Raw genomic sequence first — 19970 nt, 5'->3', positions numbered from 1 at the left:
GAATCATGTCTCTGTTTGATTTCTTTGCTTCTTGTCTTGTCTAATAGACGTCGTCAGTGTTTGAACATGACACTTTCCACGGTCACAACTGCCCACGCACACTTTACCACCTGCAGTCCTCACACCGTGTCTTTGAACTGTTTATGACCGAGTGCAACAGCTATTTATGACCACCTCCCCTTAGGAGCAGCTGCGTAATGTAATGTAATGCTATGTAACCAGAAAATGCCCAAATAAAAGTGAAGGTGTGGAACTCCCTCATCAGAGACTGTGCTAAGTTGCAGCCCAGACGTTTCTCCTCATGAGCTTAATTGAATCCTGTCTCTGTTTGATTTCTTTGCTTCTTGTCTTGTCTAATAGATGTCATCGGTGTTTGAACCTGAAACTCTCCACCGTCACAACCGCCCACGCACACTTTACCACCTGCAGTCCTCACACCGTGTCTTTGAACTGTTTATGACCGAGTGCAACAGCTATTTATGACCATCTCCCCTTATATGACCATCTCCCCTTAGGAGCAGCTGCGTAATGTAATGTAATGTAATGCTATGTAACCAGAAAATGCCCAAATAAAATGGAGGCGTGGAACTCCCTCGTCAGAGACTGTACTAAGTTGCAGCCCAGACGTTTCTCCTCATGAGCTAAATTGAATCCTGTCTCTGTTTGATTTCTTTGCTTCTTGTCTTGTCTAATAGATGTCATCGGTGTTTGAACCTGACACTTTCCACCGTCACAACCGCCCACGCACACTTTACCCCCTGCAGTCCTCACATCTTTTGTCTCCCTTCTTTACCCCAACCCCCGCTCTCAGACCACTAACCCCGTCGTAAGACTGTGCAACAGCGTGCGACGCTTCGCTCTTTGCCAGACGGCGAGAGGAGAAGATGCATAAAGAGGCGCGGGGGGACTGACGGAAGGAGCGAGAGAGAGGATAGAGAGAGAGAGAGAGAGAGAGAGAGAGAGAGAGGCAGCTTCAGTCGCGGTGTAGCTTCAGAGCAAGAGTTCATTCACTCTCTTCCACGCACACACTTTGAGAGCGTGGGGCGGGAGATGCGAGGCGTAGTGGCGTTGAAGCAGGCGGCATGAGCAGCTGACGGACTAACTTCACCACGCCTTGATTGCACGCCACACTCGGGTCAACATGGGTCTTGTGATGGGCACCTTCTCCATGCAGTCCAAGCAGGTCAACTACCTCAAAGGTAAGATCTCGCCATCTCCTCCACTTGGGTGGGTTCGTGCGTGTGCCGCCACGAGACGAAGTTGCCGCCATGCCTCCCTGCACGTTGCACGTCATGGGAACGTAAAGTTGGCGTGCAAAAAGTCATTCATCGCTCCCATCTGTCCCCCCGTTTGAACCCACCATTTGGAAACGTGGCTTTTTGTGGCGTGTCTATAAAAGGTGAAAGTATTTACCTCCGCCTGCTCGCCAAGCCAACATGTTTCCTGTCTGCTGCGCCTGTTTGACAACTGGCAGAGGCTCTTGGTGCATTTTCAGGGGATGACTTCATAGTCGGCCGCGCGGGATATTCCTAAAGAAACCCTCGTTGTTTGTGTCAGCTGCTGACCTTAAAGCGTGCGAGGACGGCAGGGAAGAAGCGGTGAAAGTCCTTTAAGAGATTTCCTGTCATGAATCCACATTTGGCAGTGCAGCGGGAGACTCCTGAAATAGAGGACATATATAGATTCCTGCGTGGGTTGTTTATTTTCATTTCCAGCCGGCGCATCATTTGGGTGCATGGCAACAGCTCTCAGCAGATGCTTCAGACGGCTGCTGGGACGACGCACCCGAGGCTCGTTTTCAAGGTGGATGTTTTTCTCCCGGTTACACCACACAAAAAAAAGAAGACGCGAGAGCCGCATGAAGATAAATGAAAGTGGAAGTGGGCCGCGTACATGCTTACAGAGCAGGATAAAGATGTATTTTGGGCGTTTGCGTCTGTGCGTGCGTGTGCGTGCGTGTGTGTGTTTGTGTGTGTGTGTTTGTGTGTGTTTGTGTTTGAAGGGAATCTCTCCGCTGGCTGTGTCAAACACTTTGAAGTGAGCACTGTGTGATGGAGGCAGGCATGAGTGGATGAATCAAGGAGAGAACATTTGAGGAAAGTTGAGAGAGGAGGCGAGGTTGCTCCTCTGGTGTGTGTGTGTGTGTGTGTGTGTGTGTGTGTGTGTGTGTGTGTGTGTGTGTGTGTGTGTGTGTGTGTGTGTGTGTGTGTGTGTGTGTGTGTGTGTGTGTGTGTGTGTGTGTGTGTGTGTGACCATCTGCTGCTCGGTTGCAAAAAAGTGGTCGGATGAAAGCAGGGCAACACTCTTTTTGCCCGTTTTAGACTTAGACTTAGACATAGGCTTAGAGCAGGGGTCCCCAAACTACGGCCCACCAGTGTCCAAAATCAGGCCCGCGGGAAGTCCCAGGTTTAAAAAATAAAATACAAAAATTATATATATATATATATATATATATATATATATATATATATATATATATATATATATATATATATATATATATATATATATATATATATATATATATATATATATATATATATATATATATATATATATGTATATATATATATATATATATATATATATATATACATATATATATATATATATATATATATATATATATGTATATATATATGTATGTATGTATGTATGTATGTATGTATGTATGTATGTATATATATATGTATATATATATATGTAATATATATATATATATTGTTTTAACTTTATTTATTTTTTGCAAATAATAATTAACTTTATAGGGGGTTACCCACATATGCGGTCCTCTCCAAGGTTTCTCATAGTCATTCACATTGACGTCCCACTGGGGTGAGTTTTCCTTGCCCGTATGTGGGCTCTGTACCGAGGATGTCGTTGTGGCTTGTACAGCCCTTTGAGACACTTGGGATTTAGGGCTATATAAATAAACATTGATTGATTGATTGATTGATAATTTCATGGCTGCAACACGTGCCAAAGTAGTTGGGAAAGGGCATGTTCACCACTGTGTTACATGGCCTTTCCTTTTAACAACACTCAGTAAAGGTTTGGGAAGTGAGGAGACACATTTTTGAAGTGGAATTATTTCCCATTCTTGCTTGATGTACAGCTTAAGTTGTTCAACAGTCCGGGGGTCTCCCTTCTCATATTTTAGGTGCCACACATTTTCAATGTCTGGACTACAGGCAGGCCAGTCTAGTACCCGCACTCTTTTACTATGAAGCCACGTTGATGTAACACGTAGCTTGGCATTGTCTTGCTGAAATAAGCAGGGGCGTCCATGATAACAACATATGTTGCTCCAAATGCTGTATGTACCTTTCAGCATTAATGGTGCCTTCACAGATGTGTAAGTTACCCATGTGTTGGCCACTAATACACCCCCATACCATCACACATGCTGCCTTTTACACTTTGTGCCTAGAACAATCCGGATGGTTCTTTTCCTCTTTGGTCCGGAGGACACGACGTCCACAGTTTCCAAAAACAATTTGAAATGTGGACTCGTCAGACCACAGAACACTTTTCCACTTTGTATCAGTCCATCTTAGATGAGCTCAGGCCCAGCGAAGCCGACGGCGTTTCTGGGTGTTGTTGATAAACTGTTTTCGCCTTGCATAGGATAGTTTTTAACTTGCATTTACAGATGTAGCGACCAACTGTAGTTACTGACAGTGGGTTTCTGAAGTGTTCCTGAGCCCATGTGGTGATATCCTTTACACACTGATGTGGCTTGTTGATGCAGTACAGCCTGAGGGATGGAAGGTCACAGGCTTAGCTGCTTACGTGCAGTGATTTCTCCACATTCTCTGAACCCTTTGATGATATTACGGAGCGTAGATGGTGAAATCCCTAAATTCCTTGCAATAGCTGCTTGAGAAATGTTGTTCTTAAACTGTTCAACAATTTGCTCAGGCATTTGTTGACAAAGTGGTGACCCTCGCCCCATCCTTGTTTGTGAATGACTGAGCATTTCATGGAATCTACTTTTATACCCAATCATGGCACCCACCTGTTCCCAATTAGCCTGCACACCTGTGGGATGTTCCAAATAAGTGTTTGATGAGCATTCCTCAACTTTATCAGTATTTATTGCCACCTTTCCCAACTTCTTTGTCACGTGTTGCTGACATCAAATTCTAAAGATAATGATTATTTGCAACAAAATTTTTTTTTATGAGTTTGAACATCAAATATGTTGTCTTTGTAGCATTTTCAACTGAATATGGCTTGAAAATGATTTACAAATCATTGTATTCTGTTTATATTTACATCTAACACAATTTCCCAACTCATATGGAAACGGGGTTTGTATTTAAGTCTGTTTTGCCAGTTAGTCGTGCTGGCGACATTACCCTGTTTTGACTTTTCTTGCCATAGATCATGCTGTTCGATTCATGCTGTGTCCAGTAAGTCTTTTTGTTTCATGTCCATAGTTCTTGCTATTTGTTTCAAGCCACAGTTTAATGAGTTTTTTCATGTTTTTAGTTTAATGTTTAATGTCCATCTTTTATGCTAAGTCTTAGCTTTTGTTTCCTGCGTTAAGTTGTGCCTTGGCCTTGAGCGCTTTTTCTAGTACTTTGAGTTTGAATAGTTAAATAATGTTCCTACCTTCAAGCCGTGTCCGGTATAGTCCGAATGCATCCCGGGAGAGCAATCCTCGCAGCAAGCTGCGACCCCTCCGTCACGACACAATAAGGTGCAGATATAAATAAATAGATTACTGTACAGATAAATATATTGCACTTTTAGAATAGAATAGAATAGAATGGACTTTATTGTCATTATATTTGCATATAACGAGATTAAGGACTCCAACTTAAAGTGCGGTAGTGGGAACAAATATGGGGTAAAAATTACAGATGTCCGATAATATCGGCCTGCCGATAAATGCTTTAAAATGTAATATCGGAAATTATCGGTATCATGTTTTTTATTATTGGTATCGTTTTTTTTTTGTTTGTTTTTAAAAAAAATTAAATTAACATAAAGAACACAAGACACACTTACAATTAGTGCACCAACCCAAAAAACCTCCCTCCCCCATTTACACTCATTCACACAAAAGGGTTGTTTCTTTCTGTTATTAATATTCTGCTTCCTACATTATATATCAATATATATCAATACAGTCTGCAAGGAATACAGTCCGTAAGCACACATGATTGTGCGTGCTGCTGCTCCACTAATAGTACTAACCTTTAACAGTTATTTTTACTCGTTTTCATTAATTACTAGTTTCTATGTAACTGTTTTTATATTGTTTTACTTTCTTTTTTATTCAAGAAAATGTTTTTAATTTATTTATCTTATTTTATTTTATTATTATTTTTAAAAAGGACATTATCTTCACCATACCTGGTTGTCCAAATTAGGCATAATAATGTGTTAATTCCATGACTGTATATATCGGTATCGGTTGATATCGGTATCGGTAATTAAAGAGTTGGACAATATCGGAATATCTGATATCGGCAAAAAGCCATTATTGAACATCCCTAGTAAAAATTAATTAAATTACACAACAGGTAATAAAGAAAAAACTAACAATTGAAATAAACAGACTACTATCCAATAAAAATAATAAGCAATCCTGTACAATATACAAAACACCATAGAAATACAATATACTGTACAACATACAGAACAAGACAAGAGTACAGGAGTAATAAATAACAATCAGTGTCGGACGTATTGCACTCGAAGGGTAATATTGCACAGTAGGGTATTAGGGTAGGATATTGTATAGGGGTGAATTATTATTATAAGTTAGAGTTCAAGATGGTAACAGCTCTGGGAAAGAAGCTGTCTCTGAGCCTGTTTGTTCTGGCTCTGATGCACCTGTAGCGCCTGCCCGGTAGCAGGTGGAACAGGTGGAAGGCAGGGTGTGTGCTGTCCTTGGGGATGCTTTTTGCTCTGTTGAGGCAGCGGGAGTTGTGTAAATCCTTCAGGGAGGGGAGGGGGGGCAGCCCATGATTTTTTGTGCAGACTTTATGACCCTCTAAATCGCCTGTTTGTCTGCTTCCGTGCAGCTGGCGTACCACGCTGTTATGCAGTACGTCAGCGATAGAAGGTCACCATCAGCTGCCTCTCCAGTCTGTTGCATATGCATCCACGTTTATGGATGTATGTTATATTGTCTTTATTTTCCAGCCAGTTAATCCATTTTTGGGGGGGAATTAAGGGGATTATTTTAATGCGTTCAAGAGTCTTACGGCCTGAGGGAAGAAGCTGTTACAGAACCTGGAGGTTCTGCTACGGAGGCTGCGGAACCTCTTTCTAGAGTGCAGCAGTGAAACTATTGTTGAAGCTGCACATAACGCCGCCATACTGCAGTCCTCAGCCTGAGGCTAAAAAGAACACCCAAACAGCTTGTGAGACATCTTCCTCACATGTCTCTGTGGTAGAAATAACAACACCTTCACTTCTCGTCACTTTGCGCCGTTTGTTTGTTTTGGCCCCCTCGCTGACCTTCTCTCTGCCAAGTGGATTCTTGACACTTATTTTGTCTCGCTCGCTTTCACCTCATTTCATCTCCACTTCTCCCTTTCCCGCCTTTAAAGTTTTGTGCGCTTATCTTGCCGCCCTCGCTGTGATCTGTGCCCATTCTCAGTCTGTTTATCTTTCATTCTGTCAAATACGGAGCACATTTTTGATGTAGCATCTGTCCGTTTGAAGCCGCGAGTGTGCGCGAGTATGTGTGCTGCAGGGCTAAAGAGTTGCAATTTAGTGCCTTAAATAGGCTTTTATAGTATCCACCCCGCTCTCTCGTCCACACACATCAAAAGAAGCGCACCGAAAGGACCAATTATGGCGGCAGAGGGGCTTTAAGACCATTAAAAGCAGGTTTCTTCGGATTATCGCCAGCCTGAGAGAGCACAGTCGGTATTTACGATCTTTAGGAAGCATCAATTCCAATGAATTATTTAGGATAATACGTCACTGTTTCATCTTTTTAGCGGTTACCAATGAATTCACATTCATATTTAATGGCAAACATCAACATTCCGCCCACCATACATTTGCATAATATTGCCAAACAAATTCTTTGTGGTGTTTATTATAGAAGAGCAACATTTTCTTTGTGATTTATCTCTGGAGACAACTCAGCTTCAGGCCTTTCTCTTAGACGCCAGGCGAGGAGAGACAGGCGGACAACAAGTGTCGACTTTTACGTTTTTTCAACCTGTAAGCGTTTTTATGTTCGGTGTGACACGTGCAATGACACGCGGAGCAAAATGTGTCACAACAAACACAAAACCTTTTTTTTTTTTTTATTTAACAACCATTTTCAGTATAAATGCTCAGATCCACAACGAGTTAAAAAGAATGCAGGACCACACTTAAATTCTATTAAATATAATGGAGCATAAATTGAACACAATTCAAAATATAATCCAACAGAATGTAGTAAAGTAGGATAATACAATTAAAATAAAATACATAGGAATAATATGGAATTATGTAAAATAAAAGTGATGATAAAATAATATGTAATAATATAACAATATAAATGTAATAAGATATTGTAAAAAGAAGAAATAAAAACTAATAAATAGAAATATACATGAAATAAAATATTTAAATGATACTATGATCAATTAAAAAAATTAAATATATAATAAAACTGAATAAAATTGTATACAATAAATTAAACAAATAATAATAAATAAATATAATTAAATAAGATATATTAATAATAACACAAGACGAGTAGAATAAAATAAGATAATTGGTATCAAATAAACAAAATGTAATGAAATAAAACATATACCTAAAATAAAATAATCAAATGATATACAATTAAATAGAATTTCTATAATAAAATAAAAACAATCTTTATAACGACATACAATGTCATAAAATACAACAATAAAATAGTAAAATATAACAAAATAGCATATAAGAAACAAAACAATAAATGTACTATAAAAAACAGCAACAATCAAAATAATATAATGGAATCGAATGCAGCTGAGATAGGCTCCAGCACCCCCCGCCACCCCGAAAGGGACAAGCGGTAGAAAATGGATGGATGGATGGATAATAATAATAATAATAACACAAGACAAGTAGAATAAAATAAGATCATTGGAATCAAATAAACAAAATTTAATGAAATAAAACATATACCTAAAATAAAATAATCAAATGATATAAAATTAAATAGAATATACATAATAAAATAAAATACATCTTTATAATGACATACAATGTTTTAAAATACAACAATAAAATAGTAAAATATAACAAAATAGCATATAAAAAAAATAAATAAATATACTATAAAAAAACAAAAAACAATCAAAATAATAAAATGGAATGAAATGCAGCTGAGATAGGCTCCAACACCCCCCCCCCCCCCCCCCTGCCACCCCCAGAGGGACAAGCGGTAGAAAATGGATGGATGGATGGATGCTCAGATCCACAACAATGAGTTAAAAAGAATGCAGGACCAGACTTCAATTCTATGAAATATAATGTAGCATAAATTAAACACAATTTAAAATATAATAAAAATGAATGTAGTAAAATAGAATAATACAATTAAAATAAAATACATTGGAATACTATGGAGTTATGCAAAATAGTAAGACAAAATTAAATAAGAGTGATGATAAAATAATATGTAATAATATAACAATATAAATGTTATAAGATATTGTAAAAAGAAGAAATAAAAACTAATAAATAGAAATATACATGAAATAAAATATTCAAAAGATACTATTATCAATTCAAATAATCAAATATATAATAAAACTGAATAAAATTGTATAAAACAAATTAAACAAATAATAATAAATAATTATAATAAAATAAAATATATTAATAATAACACAAGACGAGTAGAATAAAACAAGATAATTGGTATCAAATAAACAAAATGTAATGAAATAAAACATATACCTAAAATAAAATAATCAAATGATATAAAATTAAATAGAGTTCATATAATAAAATAAAAACAATCTTTATAATTACATACAATGTTATAAAATACAACAATAAAATAGTAAAATATAACAAAATAGCATATAAGAAACAAAACAATAAATATACTATAAAAAAAATAAAATCTAAATAACAAAATGGAATCGAATGCAACGGAGATAGGCTCCAGCACCCCCCGCAAACCCCTAAAGGGACAAGCGGTAGAAAATGGATGGATGATGAAATAATAAAGAAAAAAGATTAATAAATATATTAAAATGACAAAAATATTCAATCTCTTTTAAAAATAGTTTGTTTTTCACACCATTATCTGGAGATAAATCCCTCCCAGTCCTCTTCCATCACCATTCAAAAATATTCCTGCCTTCATTCATGCAATATTTTGATCCTAATCCGAGCAAGCAAGGCAGGAGCAACAAGAACACAATTTCCATTGATTGAAGAAAACAAATGTCCGGCTCTGTCAAGTCAAATAAAACCTCTGGAGAAATAAATGGATGTTGTGCTGGGAAAGAAGAGAAACAATTTGTGCTGTATGCAACCTTGCTCTCATTTATCTCTACAAAAACAACACCCAGTTGATAGCGTGGGATTGATTTTTATGAAATAAACAAAACAAGATACAAACGTAGAACACAGTGATAGGATGTCATTGATTGGTAAATAAATACACTAGGTGGTAATACGACCACTTATATTTCACAAATCATGTGAAGGAGGCTTCAATTATAAAAGGAAACAAATTGTCTTACCTGAAAAGTTGCTGATGCAAAACTTAATGTGACATCAGGATGCGATACAATGAGTTAAATATCAACTAAGGTTGTACGGTATACCGGTACTAGTATAGTATCGCGGTACTAATGAATCAAAAACGGTACTATACTTGAAAAGTACCGGTTCACGTCGTCACGTTGTGACATTGCTGGTTTTACGAGCAGAGGAGCATGTTCGGCAGCGCACACCCACAGAGTACTTACAAGCAGACACAGTTTGTAGACAGAAAAGGGAGAATGGACGCATTTTGGGCAAAAAAGTAAAGATAAAGGTGAAGTTATAACACAGAAGAGCTGCTTTAAGACATGGCTAGAACATCCATCTTACTAGCTACTTCTAAATCACTAATCCTCGCCTCCATGGCGACAAATAAAGTATGTTTCTTACAAGTATCATTATCACTGGAGGACGAGGAATAGATAAACATGCTTCACTACACACCGTAGGAGGATACAATAACTCACCGGCGTCACAATGTAAACAAACGCCTTGGGTGGATCTACACCTGACATCCACTGTAATCATACCAAGTACAGGAGCAATCTAGTAGATACTACTATGATTACATCAATATTTTGTATCGTCACAAAATATTTTTTCTTTAAAAAAAAATAAAAAATTCATATTATATTCAAAACTGAGGAAATACGTCCCTGGACACATGGGAACTTAAATTATGACCCATGTATGATCCTGTAACTACTTGGTATCGGATCGATACCTACATTTGTGGTATCATCCAAAAGTATCAAAGAAGAGAAGAATAAGTGATTATTACATTTGAACAGAAGTGTAGATAGAACATGTTGAAACAGACAATAAGCAGATATTAACAGTAAATGAACAAGTAGATTAATAATCAATTTTTACAGTTTGTCCCTCATAATGTGTACAAAATAATAGGTGTATAAATGACACAATATGTTACTGCATACGTCAGCAGACTAATTAGGAGTCTTGGTTTGTTTACTTACTACTAAAAGACAAGTTGTCTAGTATGTTCAACATTTTATTTAAGGACTAAATTGCAATAATAAACATATGTTTCATGTACACTAAGATTTTTTTGTCAAAATAAAGCCAATAATGCCATTTTTTGTGGTCCCCTTTATTTAGAAAATTATCGAAAAGTATGGAATTGCCTTTTGGTACCGGTACCAAAATATTGGTATCGAAACAACCCTAAAATCAACTAGGTATTACAAATTATTTTCACCAAGCAGATGCTAACATCCATTTATCCATTTGTACCGCATCTGTCTCGGAAGTCTACAGACAATTCCTTTGACTTCATTGTTGGTTTGTGCTCCGCCGTGAACTGTCGAGTACCTCATAGAGCAGACCTGGACATTCTGCGGCCCGCGGGCCACATCCGGCCCTCTGTGCGTCCCTGTACGGCCCGCGTGAAGCCAATCACAAATTACATTTTTTTTTTTTAAAAACATCAATGTCGAGCGTGCAATACAACGGTGCTGCTTTTGTTTTGAAAAGTGTTATTTATGGGCGTATGTCCGGGTGTAACCTGTGAGTGGAGGTGCACAGCAACAAGTGATGAGACGCTAAAAAGAGAAAAGTTGATGAGGAATGGCGTGTTTTCAACAAGACATGGACTGCCAAGTATTTATTTACAGAAATGAAAGGTAAAGCCGTGTGCTTACTTTGCGGTACACAAGTTGCTGTGGTTAAAGAATATCATTTGAATCGCCACAACACGAAGAAGCACGAGGAAAAATACCGGAATGTGTCTGATGAAGCGCGCACAAGGGAGGCTGATGCGTTGATGGTAAAACTGCAAACCCAACTTTTTGCCAAATGTCACACCCCCAGAGATGCAGCTGTCAGGACAAGTTTCGTCATTTCTCACAAAATGGCCAGAAAAAGTAAGGCGTTTTCTGACGGAGAGTTTATTAAGGAGTGCTTATTGGACTCTGTTGCGCTGATATGACCGGAGAAGAGGGGCGCATTTGACAACGTGTCACTCTCCCGACGCACTGTAACGAGGCGGGTTGAGACCATCGCTGGAAACTTGGAGCTTCAGCTGAAGAACAGAACGGCCGACTTTGACTGTTTTTCGCTGGCTTTGGATGAGAGCTGTGATGTACGTGACACCGCCCAGCTGCTCATCCTCTTACGTGGGATAAGTGCAAACTTTCAAATCACGGAGGAGCTGGCAGCCATGCAGTCAATTAAAGAGACAACCACAGGTAATGACTTGTTCACATAGGTAAATGCGTGTTTGGACATGTTAGGACTGAAATGGGACAAGCTGGCAGGTGTGACAACAGATGGTTGTCCAAATCTGACGGGGAAAAATGTTGGACTTTTAAAGAGGATGCAGGATAAAGTGACAGAAATTAGCTATGTGCAGAAATGGACATTTTTGCATTGTATTATGCATCAGGAAGTGTTGTGTAACACAGTGTTAAAAATGAAACCATCAAAAGCAATCTGCTTTTGTATAAAGTTAAGTTAGGTTAAATGAAATTATTATTATTATTATTATTTATCTTACGGTATATCAAAAAATAATATTGAGCAAAATGTAATTGAAATATTGTCAATGTGGCCCTCCAGCAGTGCTCGGTTTGCTCATGCGGCCCCCGGTAAAAATGAATTGCCCACCCTTGTTATAGACAGACAGGTGTGTGTCTTTTAAAACTGAATTTACCCCAGTAGACTCCAATTGTTACGGAGTATTGTGTGAAGAATTTTGAGGACAAAAAAATGCATTCATTCCAAGGCAGCAGCATAACAAAATGTAGAAAAAGTAAAGCGCTGTCAATACTTTCCAGTACTTTATTCCTAATATTCAAAGAATACAACACTTTGAGAAAAAGTCCTTTTTTTTTTCCTTTTTCAAAAGGTTTATAAAGTAGGTGCAAACCAGCAGGTGGCGCCAAATGACTTCTTCTCAAACTCGTCAGAGCATTTCCTCCTGTCACTCACACACCGCTGTGACCAGGGAGCCACAGATGAAGAAAAGATGAAGCAGGGTGGTTTTATTTTCAGGGTTCTCTTATATTCCGGTCAACTGTTTTTTTTTTGCAGACACCCCTACAAAATAAGAGCGGGGTCTCCAGGCAATCTTCTCCTCATCCTCATCCTTTGCTGTGTGATGAGCGATCAATAGCCGTGTGTCCGTTAGTTATTCCCTTTCTTAATAACACCACGGGCGCGGGAGACTCATCCTAATAAAAATAGAGAGACGTTGAGTGAGAAGTTTATTATTGAAGCTGCTGATGAATAATTTGTGGACGTGTTGGAGCCTTCTTCTTTTCTTTTACAGATTTGACACTTTTTCATCCTCATTTTCGGCCTAGAAACGCGACGTTTTCACGTCCCACTTGCTGTCTCTCCTCCGCCTTGGCGCTGGCTCTTTGCACACTTTTCTGCATCAGACTCTAATCTCCCCCTGGAAGCTTCCCAGGCCTCCTTCCTCCTCCTTTCTTCTTCATCTTCTTCTTCTTTTGCCAAAAAAAGAGAAAAAAAAAGAAAACGTTTGCTCCTTTTGCCGTCCTCCACATCTGATCTTCTCCTTTGTCCCACTTTCCATTGAAGAAGTGACTCACACGGAGTTAAGTCCTTCCGTCCGTTTTACAGACGTGCAGGAAGAAGGGGATTCATAGGTATTCATTTACCTGACACGTGAAACGTGACAGATTTGGTGGGGGCACACTATCCACTTTAGCTGGCAGATGGCAAAAGAGCAGGGGTCACCAACGCGGTGCCCGTGGGCACCAGGTAGCCCGTAAGGACCAGATGAGTAGCCCGCTGGCCTGTTCTAAAAATAGCTCAAATAGCAGCACTTACCAGTGAGCTGCCTCTATTTTTTAAATTGTATTTCTTTACTAGCAAGCTGGTCTCGCTTTGCTCGACATTTGTAATTCTAAGAGAGACAAAACTCAAATAGAATTTGAAAATACAAGAAAATAATTTAAAGACTTGGTCTTCACTTGTTTAAATAAATTCATAATTTTTTTTTACTTTGCTTCTTATAACTTTCAGAAAGACAATTTTAGAGAAAAAATACAACCTTAAAAATGATTTTAGGACTTATAAACACATATACCTTTTTACCTTTTAAATTCCTTCCTCTTATTTCCTGACAATTTAAATCAATGTTCAAGTACAATTTTTTTTTTTTTATTGTAAAGAATAATAAATACATTTTAATTTAATTCTTAATTTTAGCTTCTGTTTTTTCGACGAAGAATATTTGTGAAATATTTCTTCAAACTTATCATGATTAAAATGCAAAAAAATTATTCTGCCAAATCTAGAAAATCTGTAGAATCAAATTTAAATCTTATTTCAAAGTCTTTTGAATTTCTTTTGAAATTTTTGTTCTGGAAAATCTAGAAGAAATAACGATTTGTCTTTGTTAGAAATATAGCTTGGTCCAATTTGTTATATATTCTAACAAAGTGCAGATTGGATTTTAACCTATTTAAAACATGTCATCCAAATTCTAAAATTAATCTTAATCAGGAAAAATTACTAATGATGTTCCATAAATTCTTTTTTAAATTTTTTCAAAAAGATTCGAATTAGCTAGTTTTTCTCTTCTTTTTTTCGGTTGAATTTTGAATTTTACAGAGTCGAAATTGAAGATAAACTATGTTTCAAAATTTAATTGTCATTTTTTTCGTGTTTTCTTCTCTTTTAAACCGTTCAATTAAGTGTAAATATCATTAATTATTAACAATAACATAGAGTTAAAGGTAAATTGAGCAAATTGGCTATTTCTGGCAATTTATTTAAGTGTGTATCAAACTGGTAGCCCTTCGCATTAATCACTACCCAAGAAGTAGCTCTTGCTTTCAAAAAGGTTGGTGACCCCTGCAATAGAGTGTTGAGTATTTTAGAGCAGGGTTGCCCAAACTACGTCCTGCGGGCCAGATTCAGCCTGCCAGCATACAAAATCCGAGTAACAATTAAATGAAGCAAAAATATGACTTATTTTATCTTTGTGAAAATATTGGACACAGTGTGTTGTCAAGCTTATGAGATATGATGCAAGTGTAAGCCACTGTCACACTATTGTTCTTTTTTATAAATGTCTAATGATAATGTCAATGAGGGATTTTTAATCACTGCTATGTTGAAATTGTTACTAATATTGATACTGTTGTTGATAATGTTTGTGTATCCTCTCAATTGCTCTGTTTGTTGCTATTCTGAATGTTGCTGGGTCGGGTTTGGTTTTGGAATTGGAATTGCATTATTATGGTATTGCTGTGTATTGTTTTGTTGGATTGATTAATAAAAATAAAAAATAAAAAAATCAGAGTAAAATAGTTCCGAGTAAAATAAAAAAAAATTATACACAAAAATACATTATTATTATTATATATTTTTTTCAATTATTATTTATTAAATGTATTATTTTTTTCTTGCCCATCCATCAATCCATTTTCTACCGCTTGTCTCCGAGCCGCTCAGGCAAATTATACTGTCTAAAAATGCATTTTCCCATGGATAACATGACATCATCATCGCGGAATCGTTGGGGAATAGAAGAGTTTTTAAACATTTCACTTTTTTCAAAAAAATCCCCTGAAGAGCAGGGAAACCTGCGAAACAGGCTTGTCGGGATGAAATATCCTCCTTGTTTTTTCCTGACCTACCGAATATTCCACTTTTTTTTTAACTCAATGTGGTCAAAATGTTTGGGTAGTTTTAAAGTGTGTTGACCACAACAGTGACCACAGGGTCAGTTGCCATAAGTGGCGCATGGATGATGGACTTAAACATTTGAGATGAAAGAGACATATCATGGAATGATATTTGTAAAAATGCCAATAAGCCCTTTAGAAGCATTAAAGATAAGCTGACTCAATTTAAGATCTTGAATAGATTATATTTGACATCTTCTCCGCTGTTTAAAATTGGTGTAGTAGATAGCAAGTTATGTAGGAAGTGAGGCAACTCTTGTTCATTTATTGTGGGAATGTCAGAGAATAAAAGAGTTATGGTTGAAAACAACAAAGGAAGCAATCACATTCCTTAATATAAACATCCCAATGACACTGCAAACTTGTATTCTTGGGGATCTACATCAATGTAGTAACGTGTCATCAAAGAGTAAAAATGCATTTCTTTCAATATGCATAATAACAAAAAGGGTAATATTAAATAAATGGATAGCTGTTGATAGTCCTACTCATACTGACTGATACACACAAGCTATGGAGATGATATCAGTAGAACAAACTGCATTTAGCTTAGATAATAATGAGTCATATATTGGAATATGGGATCCATTATTTACATTTGTTTTAACTATTAAATGAAGCAAAAATATGACTTATTATATCTTTGTGGAAAATATTGGACACAGTGTGTTGTCAAGCTTATGAGATGTGATGCAAGTGTAAGCCACTGTCACACTATTGTTCTTTTTTATAAATGTCTGTAATGATAATGTCAATGAGGGATTTTTAATCACTGCTATGTTGAAATTGTTACTAATATTGATACTGTTGTTGATAATATTCATTTTTGTTTCCCTACTTTTACAAACGTACATTGTCCCGTGTCATGTTTGTGTGTCCTCTCAATTGCATGTTTGTTGCTATTCTGAATGTTGCTGGCTCGGGTTTGGTTTTGGAATTGGATTGCATTGTTATGGTATTGTTGTGTATTGTTTTGTTGGATTGATTCATTCAAATTAAAAAAATAATAATAATACAAAAAAATACATTATTATTATTATATCCATCCATCCATCTTCTTCCGCTTATCCGTGGTTGGGTTGCGGGGGCAGCAGCCTAAACAGGGAAGCCCAGACTTCCCTCTCCCCAGCCACTTGGTCCAGCTCCTCCCGGGGGATCCAAAGGCGTTCCCAGGCCAGCCGGGAGACATAGTCTTCCCAACGTGTCCTGGGTCTTCCCCGTGGCCTCCTACCGGTCGGACGTGCCCTAAACACCTCCCTAGGGAGGCATTCAGGTGGCATCCTGACCAGATGCCCGAACCACCTCATCTGGCTCCTCTCCATGTGGAGGAGCAGCAGCTTTACTTTGAGCTCCCCCCGGATGACAGAGCTTCTCACCCTATCTCTAAGGGAGAGACCCGCCACCCGGCGGAGGAAACTCATTTGGGCCGCTTGTACCCGTGATCTTGTCCTTTCGGTCATAACCCAAAGCTCATGACCATAGGTGAGGATGGGAACGTAGATCGACCGGTAAATTGAGAGCTTTGCCTTGCGGCTCAGCTCCTTCTTCACCACAACGGATCGATACAGCGTCCGCATTACTAAAGACGCCGCACCGATCCGCCTGTCGATCTCACCATCCACTCTTCCCTCACTCGTGAACAAGACTCCCAGGTACTTGAACTCCTCCACTTGGGGCAAGATCTCCTCCCCAACCCGGAGATGGTACTCCACCCTTTTCCGGGCGAGAACCATGGACTCGGACTTGGAGGTGCTGATTCTCATCCCAGTCGCTTCACACTCAGCTGCGAACCGATCCAGTGAGAGCTGAAGATCCTGGCCAGATGAAGCCATCAGGACCACATCATCTGCAAAAAGCAGAGACCTAATCCTGCAGCCACCAAACCAGATCCCCTCAACGCCTTGACTGAGCCTAGAAATTCTGTCCATAAAAGTTCTGAACAGAATGGGTGACAAAGGGCAGCCTTGGCGGAGTCCAACCCTCACTGGAAACGTGTCTGACTTACTGCCGGCCATGCGGACCAAGCTCTGACACTGATCATACAGGAAGCGGACCGCCACAATCAGACGGTCCGATACCCCATACTCTCTGAGCACTCCCCACAGGACTTCCCGAAGGACACGGTCCAATGCCTTCTCCAAGTCCACAAAGCACATGTAGACTGGTTGGGCAAACTCCCATGCACCCTCAAGGACCCTGCCCAGAGTATAGAGCTGGTCCACAGTTCCACGACCAGGACCAAACCCACACTGTTCCTCCTGAATCCGAGGTTCAACTATCCGGCGTAGCCTCCTCTCCAGTACACCTGAATAGACTTTACCGGGAAGGCTGAGGAGTGTGATTATTATTATTTTTTTTTTTTCAATTATTATTTATCAAATGTATTATTTATTTATTACCCATCCATCAATCCATTTTCTACCGCTTGTTACTGGGTCTCCGAGCCACTCAGGCAAATCGTATTGTCTAAAAATGCATTTTCCCATGGTTAACGTGACATCATCACACTCGCGCCGCAAAGTCGGGCAATCAATTAGTGCACGCGGGGGGGAAAATGGCGGTATCGTTGGGGAATAGACTCCGAGTGTAGAGTTTTTAAACATTTCACTTTTTTTTTCAAAAAAATCCCCTGAAGAGCAGGGAAACCTGCGAAACAGGCTTGTCGGGATGAAATATCCTCCGTGTTTTTTTTTTACCTACCGAATATTCAAATTTTTTTTTACTCAAAGTGGCCCCCGGATCAAAACGTTTGGGGACCCCTGTTTTAGGACAGTGCGGCGAAGACACAACAAACTCCCTTCTTGTCTCTCATGGACACACACCTGTTGTTGTTGACTTTGGACTTATTGGCTGTACAAGATCAAGGCCGCGGAACAGAGACACACCGCAGGCTCACACACAAACATCCATCCACAAAAATATACGCCACACATACACCCCCCGCCCCTCCCCAACCCAACGCACTCGACGCAAATCCCATAGGGGTGATGGAAGGATGGTCAGCGCTGAAAGCTGCGGCCTGCCACCATTGCCTCGCACTCCCTTCCCTCTGTTGCTAGATATCTGGAGATGTACGTTGTAATATGTATATGTGCTTTGTTATGGAGTTTTTTTCCCACTCCAGACTGGGCCCCCTTAGGACCCCAGTCTAGATTGTATTTTTTTAATCATCCTTCCCCAGCGTTTTACCTTTTTCCCCATCAGCGTTCCTGTTCTGTAACCCTGTACACCAGGGGTCACCAACCTTTTTGAAACCAAGAGCTACTTCTTGGGTAGTGATTAATGCGAAGGGCTACCAGTTTGATACACACTTAAATAAATTGCCAGAAATAGCCAATTTGCTCAATTTACCTTTAACTCTATGTTATTATTAATAATTAATGATATTTACATTTAATTGAACAGTTTAAAAGAGGAGGAAACACGAAAAAAATGACAATTACATTTTGAAACATAGTTTATCTTCAATTTAACTCTTTAAAATTCAAAATTCAACCGAAAAAAAGAAGAGAAAAACTTAAAAAAAGAATTTATGGAACATCATTAGTAATTTTTCCTGATTAAGATTAATTTGAGAATTTTGATGACATGTTTTAAATAGGTTAAAATCCAGTCTACACATTGTTAGAATATATAACAAATTGGACCAAGCTATATTTCTAACAAAGACAAATCATTATTTCTTCTAGATTTTCCAGAACAAAAATTTTAAAATAAATTCAAAATACTTTGAAATAAGATTTAAATTTGATTCTACAGATTTTCTAGATTTGCCAGAATAATTTTTTTGAATTTTAATCATAATAGGTTTGAAGAAATATTTCACAAATATTCTTCGTCGAAAAAACAGAAGCTAAAATGAAGAATTAAATTAAAATGTATTTATTATTCTTTACAATTAAAAAAAAAAAAAATTACTTGAACATTGATTTAAATTGTCAGGAAAGAAGAGGAAGGAATTTAAAAGGTAAAAAGGTATATGTGTTTAAAAATCCTAAAATCATTTTTAAGTTTGTATTTTTTCTCTAAAATTGTCTTTCTGAAAGTTATAAGAAGCAATGTAAAAAAATTAATGAATTTATTTAAACAAGTGAAGACCAAGTCTTTAAAATATTTTCTTGGATTTTCAAATTCTTTTTGAGTTTTGTCTCTCTTACAATTAAAAATGTCGGGCAAAGTGAGACCAGCTTGCTAGTAAATAAATAACATTTAAAAAATAGAGGCAGCTCACTGGTAAGTGCTGCTATTTGAGCTATTTTTAGAACAGGCCGGCGGGCTACTCATCTGATCCTTACGGGCTACCTGGTGCCCGCGGGCACCGCGTTGGTGACCCCTGCTCTACACTGTTTGTTTGTCTCATCTTCAACGGCTTTGTGCTGAAAACAAAGTTTCGTTGTACTTGTGCAATGACAATAAAGACCTAACTACAAACCCCGTTTCCATATGAGTTGAGAAATTGTGTTGGATGTAAATATAAACGGAATACAATGATTTGCAAATCATTGTATTCCGTTTAGTTAGTTTGTATTCCGTTTAGTTAGTTTGTGTTCCGTTTAG

The 19970-nt window shown here is 38.1% G+C and overlaps 1 protein-coding gene across 5 annotated transcripts in view; it reads left to right on the top strand.

The window, feature by feature from the left end:
• The window catches only part of LOC133648215 (Kv channel-interacting protein 1), a 152110-nt gene that overhangs the window by 53684 nt on the left and 78456 nt on the right, over positions 1-19970 (top strand). The window contains exon 1 of one of the 5 annotated variants that reach the window (XM_062044074.1): positions 1031-1199. The exons of the other annotated variants lie outside the window; for them this stretch is intronic. Coding sequence (XP_061900058.1) covers positions 1142-1199 — 58 coding nt within the window. The 5' untranslated portion in view covers positions 1031-1141. Of the gene's footprint in view, positions 1-1030; positions 1200-19970 lie in introns of those variants that run through there. 5 annotated transcript variants of the gene reach the window in all.

The sequence above is a fragment of the Entelurus aequoreus genome, linkage group LG04, assembly GCF_033978785.1.
Source record: "Entelurus aequoreus isolate RoL-2023_Sb linkage group LG04, RoL_Eaeq_v1.1, whole genome shotgun sequence".
NCBI lineage: Eukaryota > Metazoa > Chordata > Actinopteri > Syngnathiformes > Syngnathidae > Entelurus > Entelurus aequoreus.
Note: the sequence above shows the minus strand (reverse complement) of the source record. Positions and strands in the feature narration are given on the sequence as shown.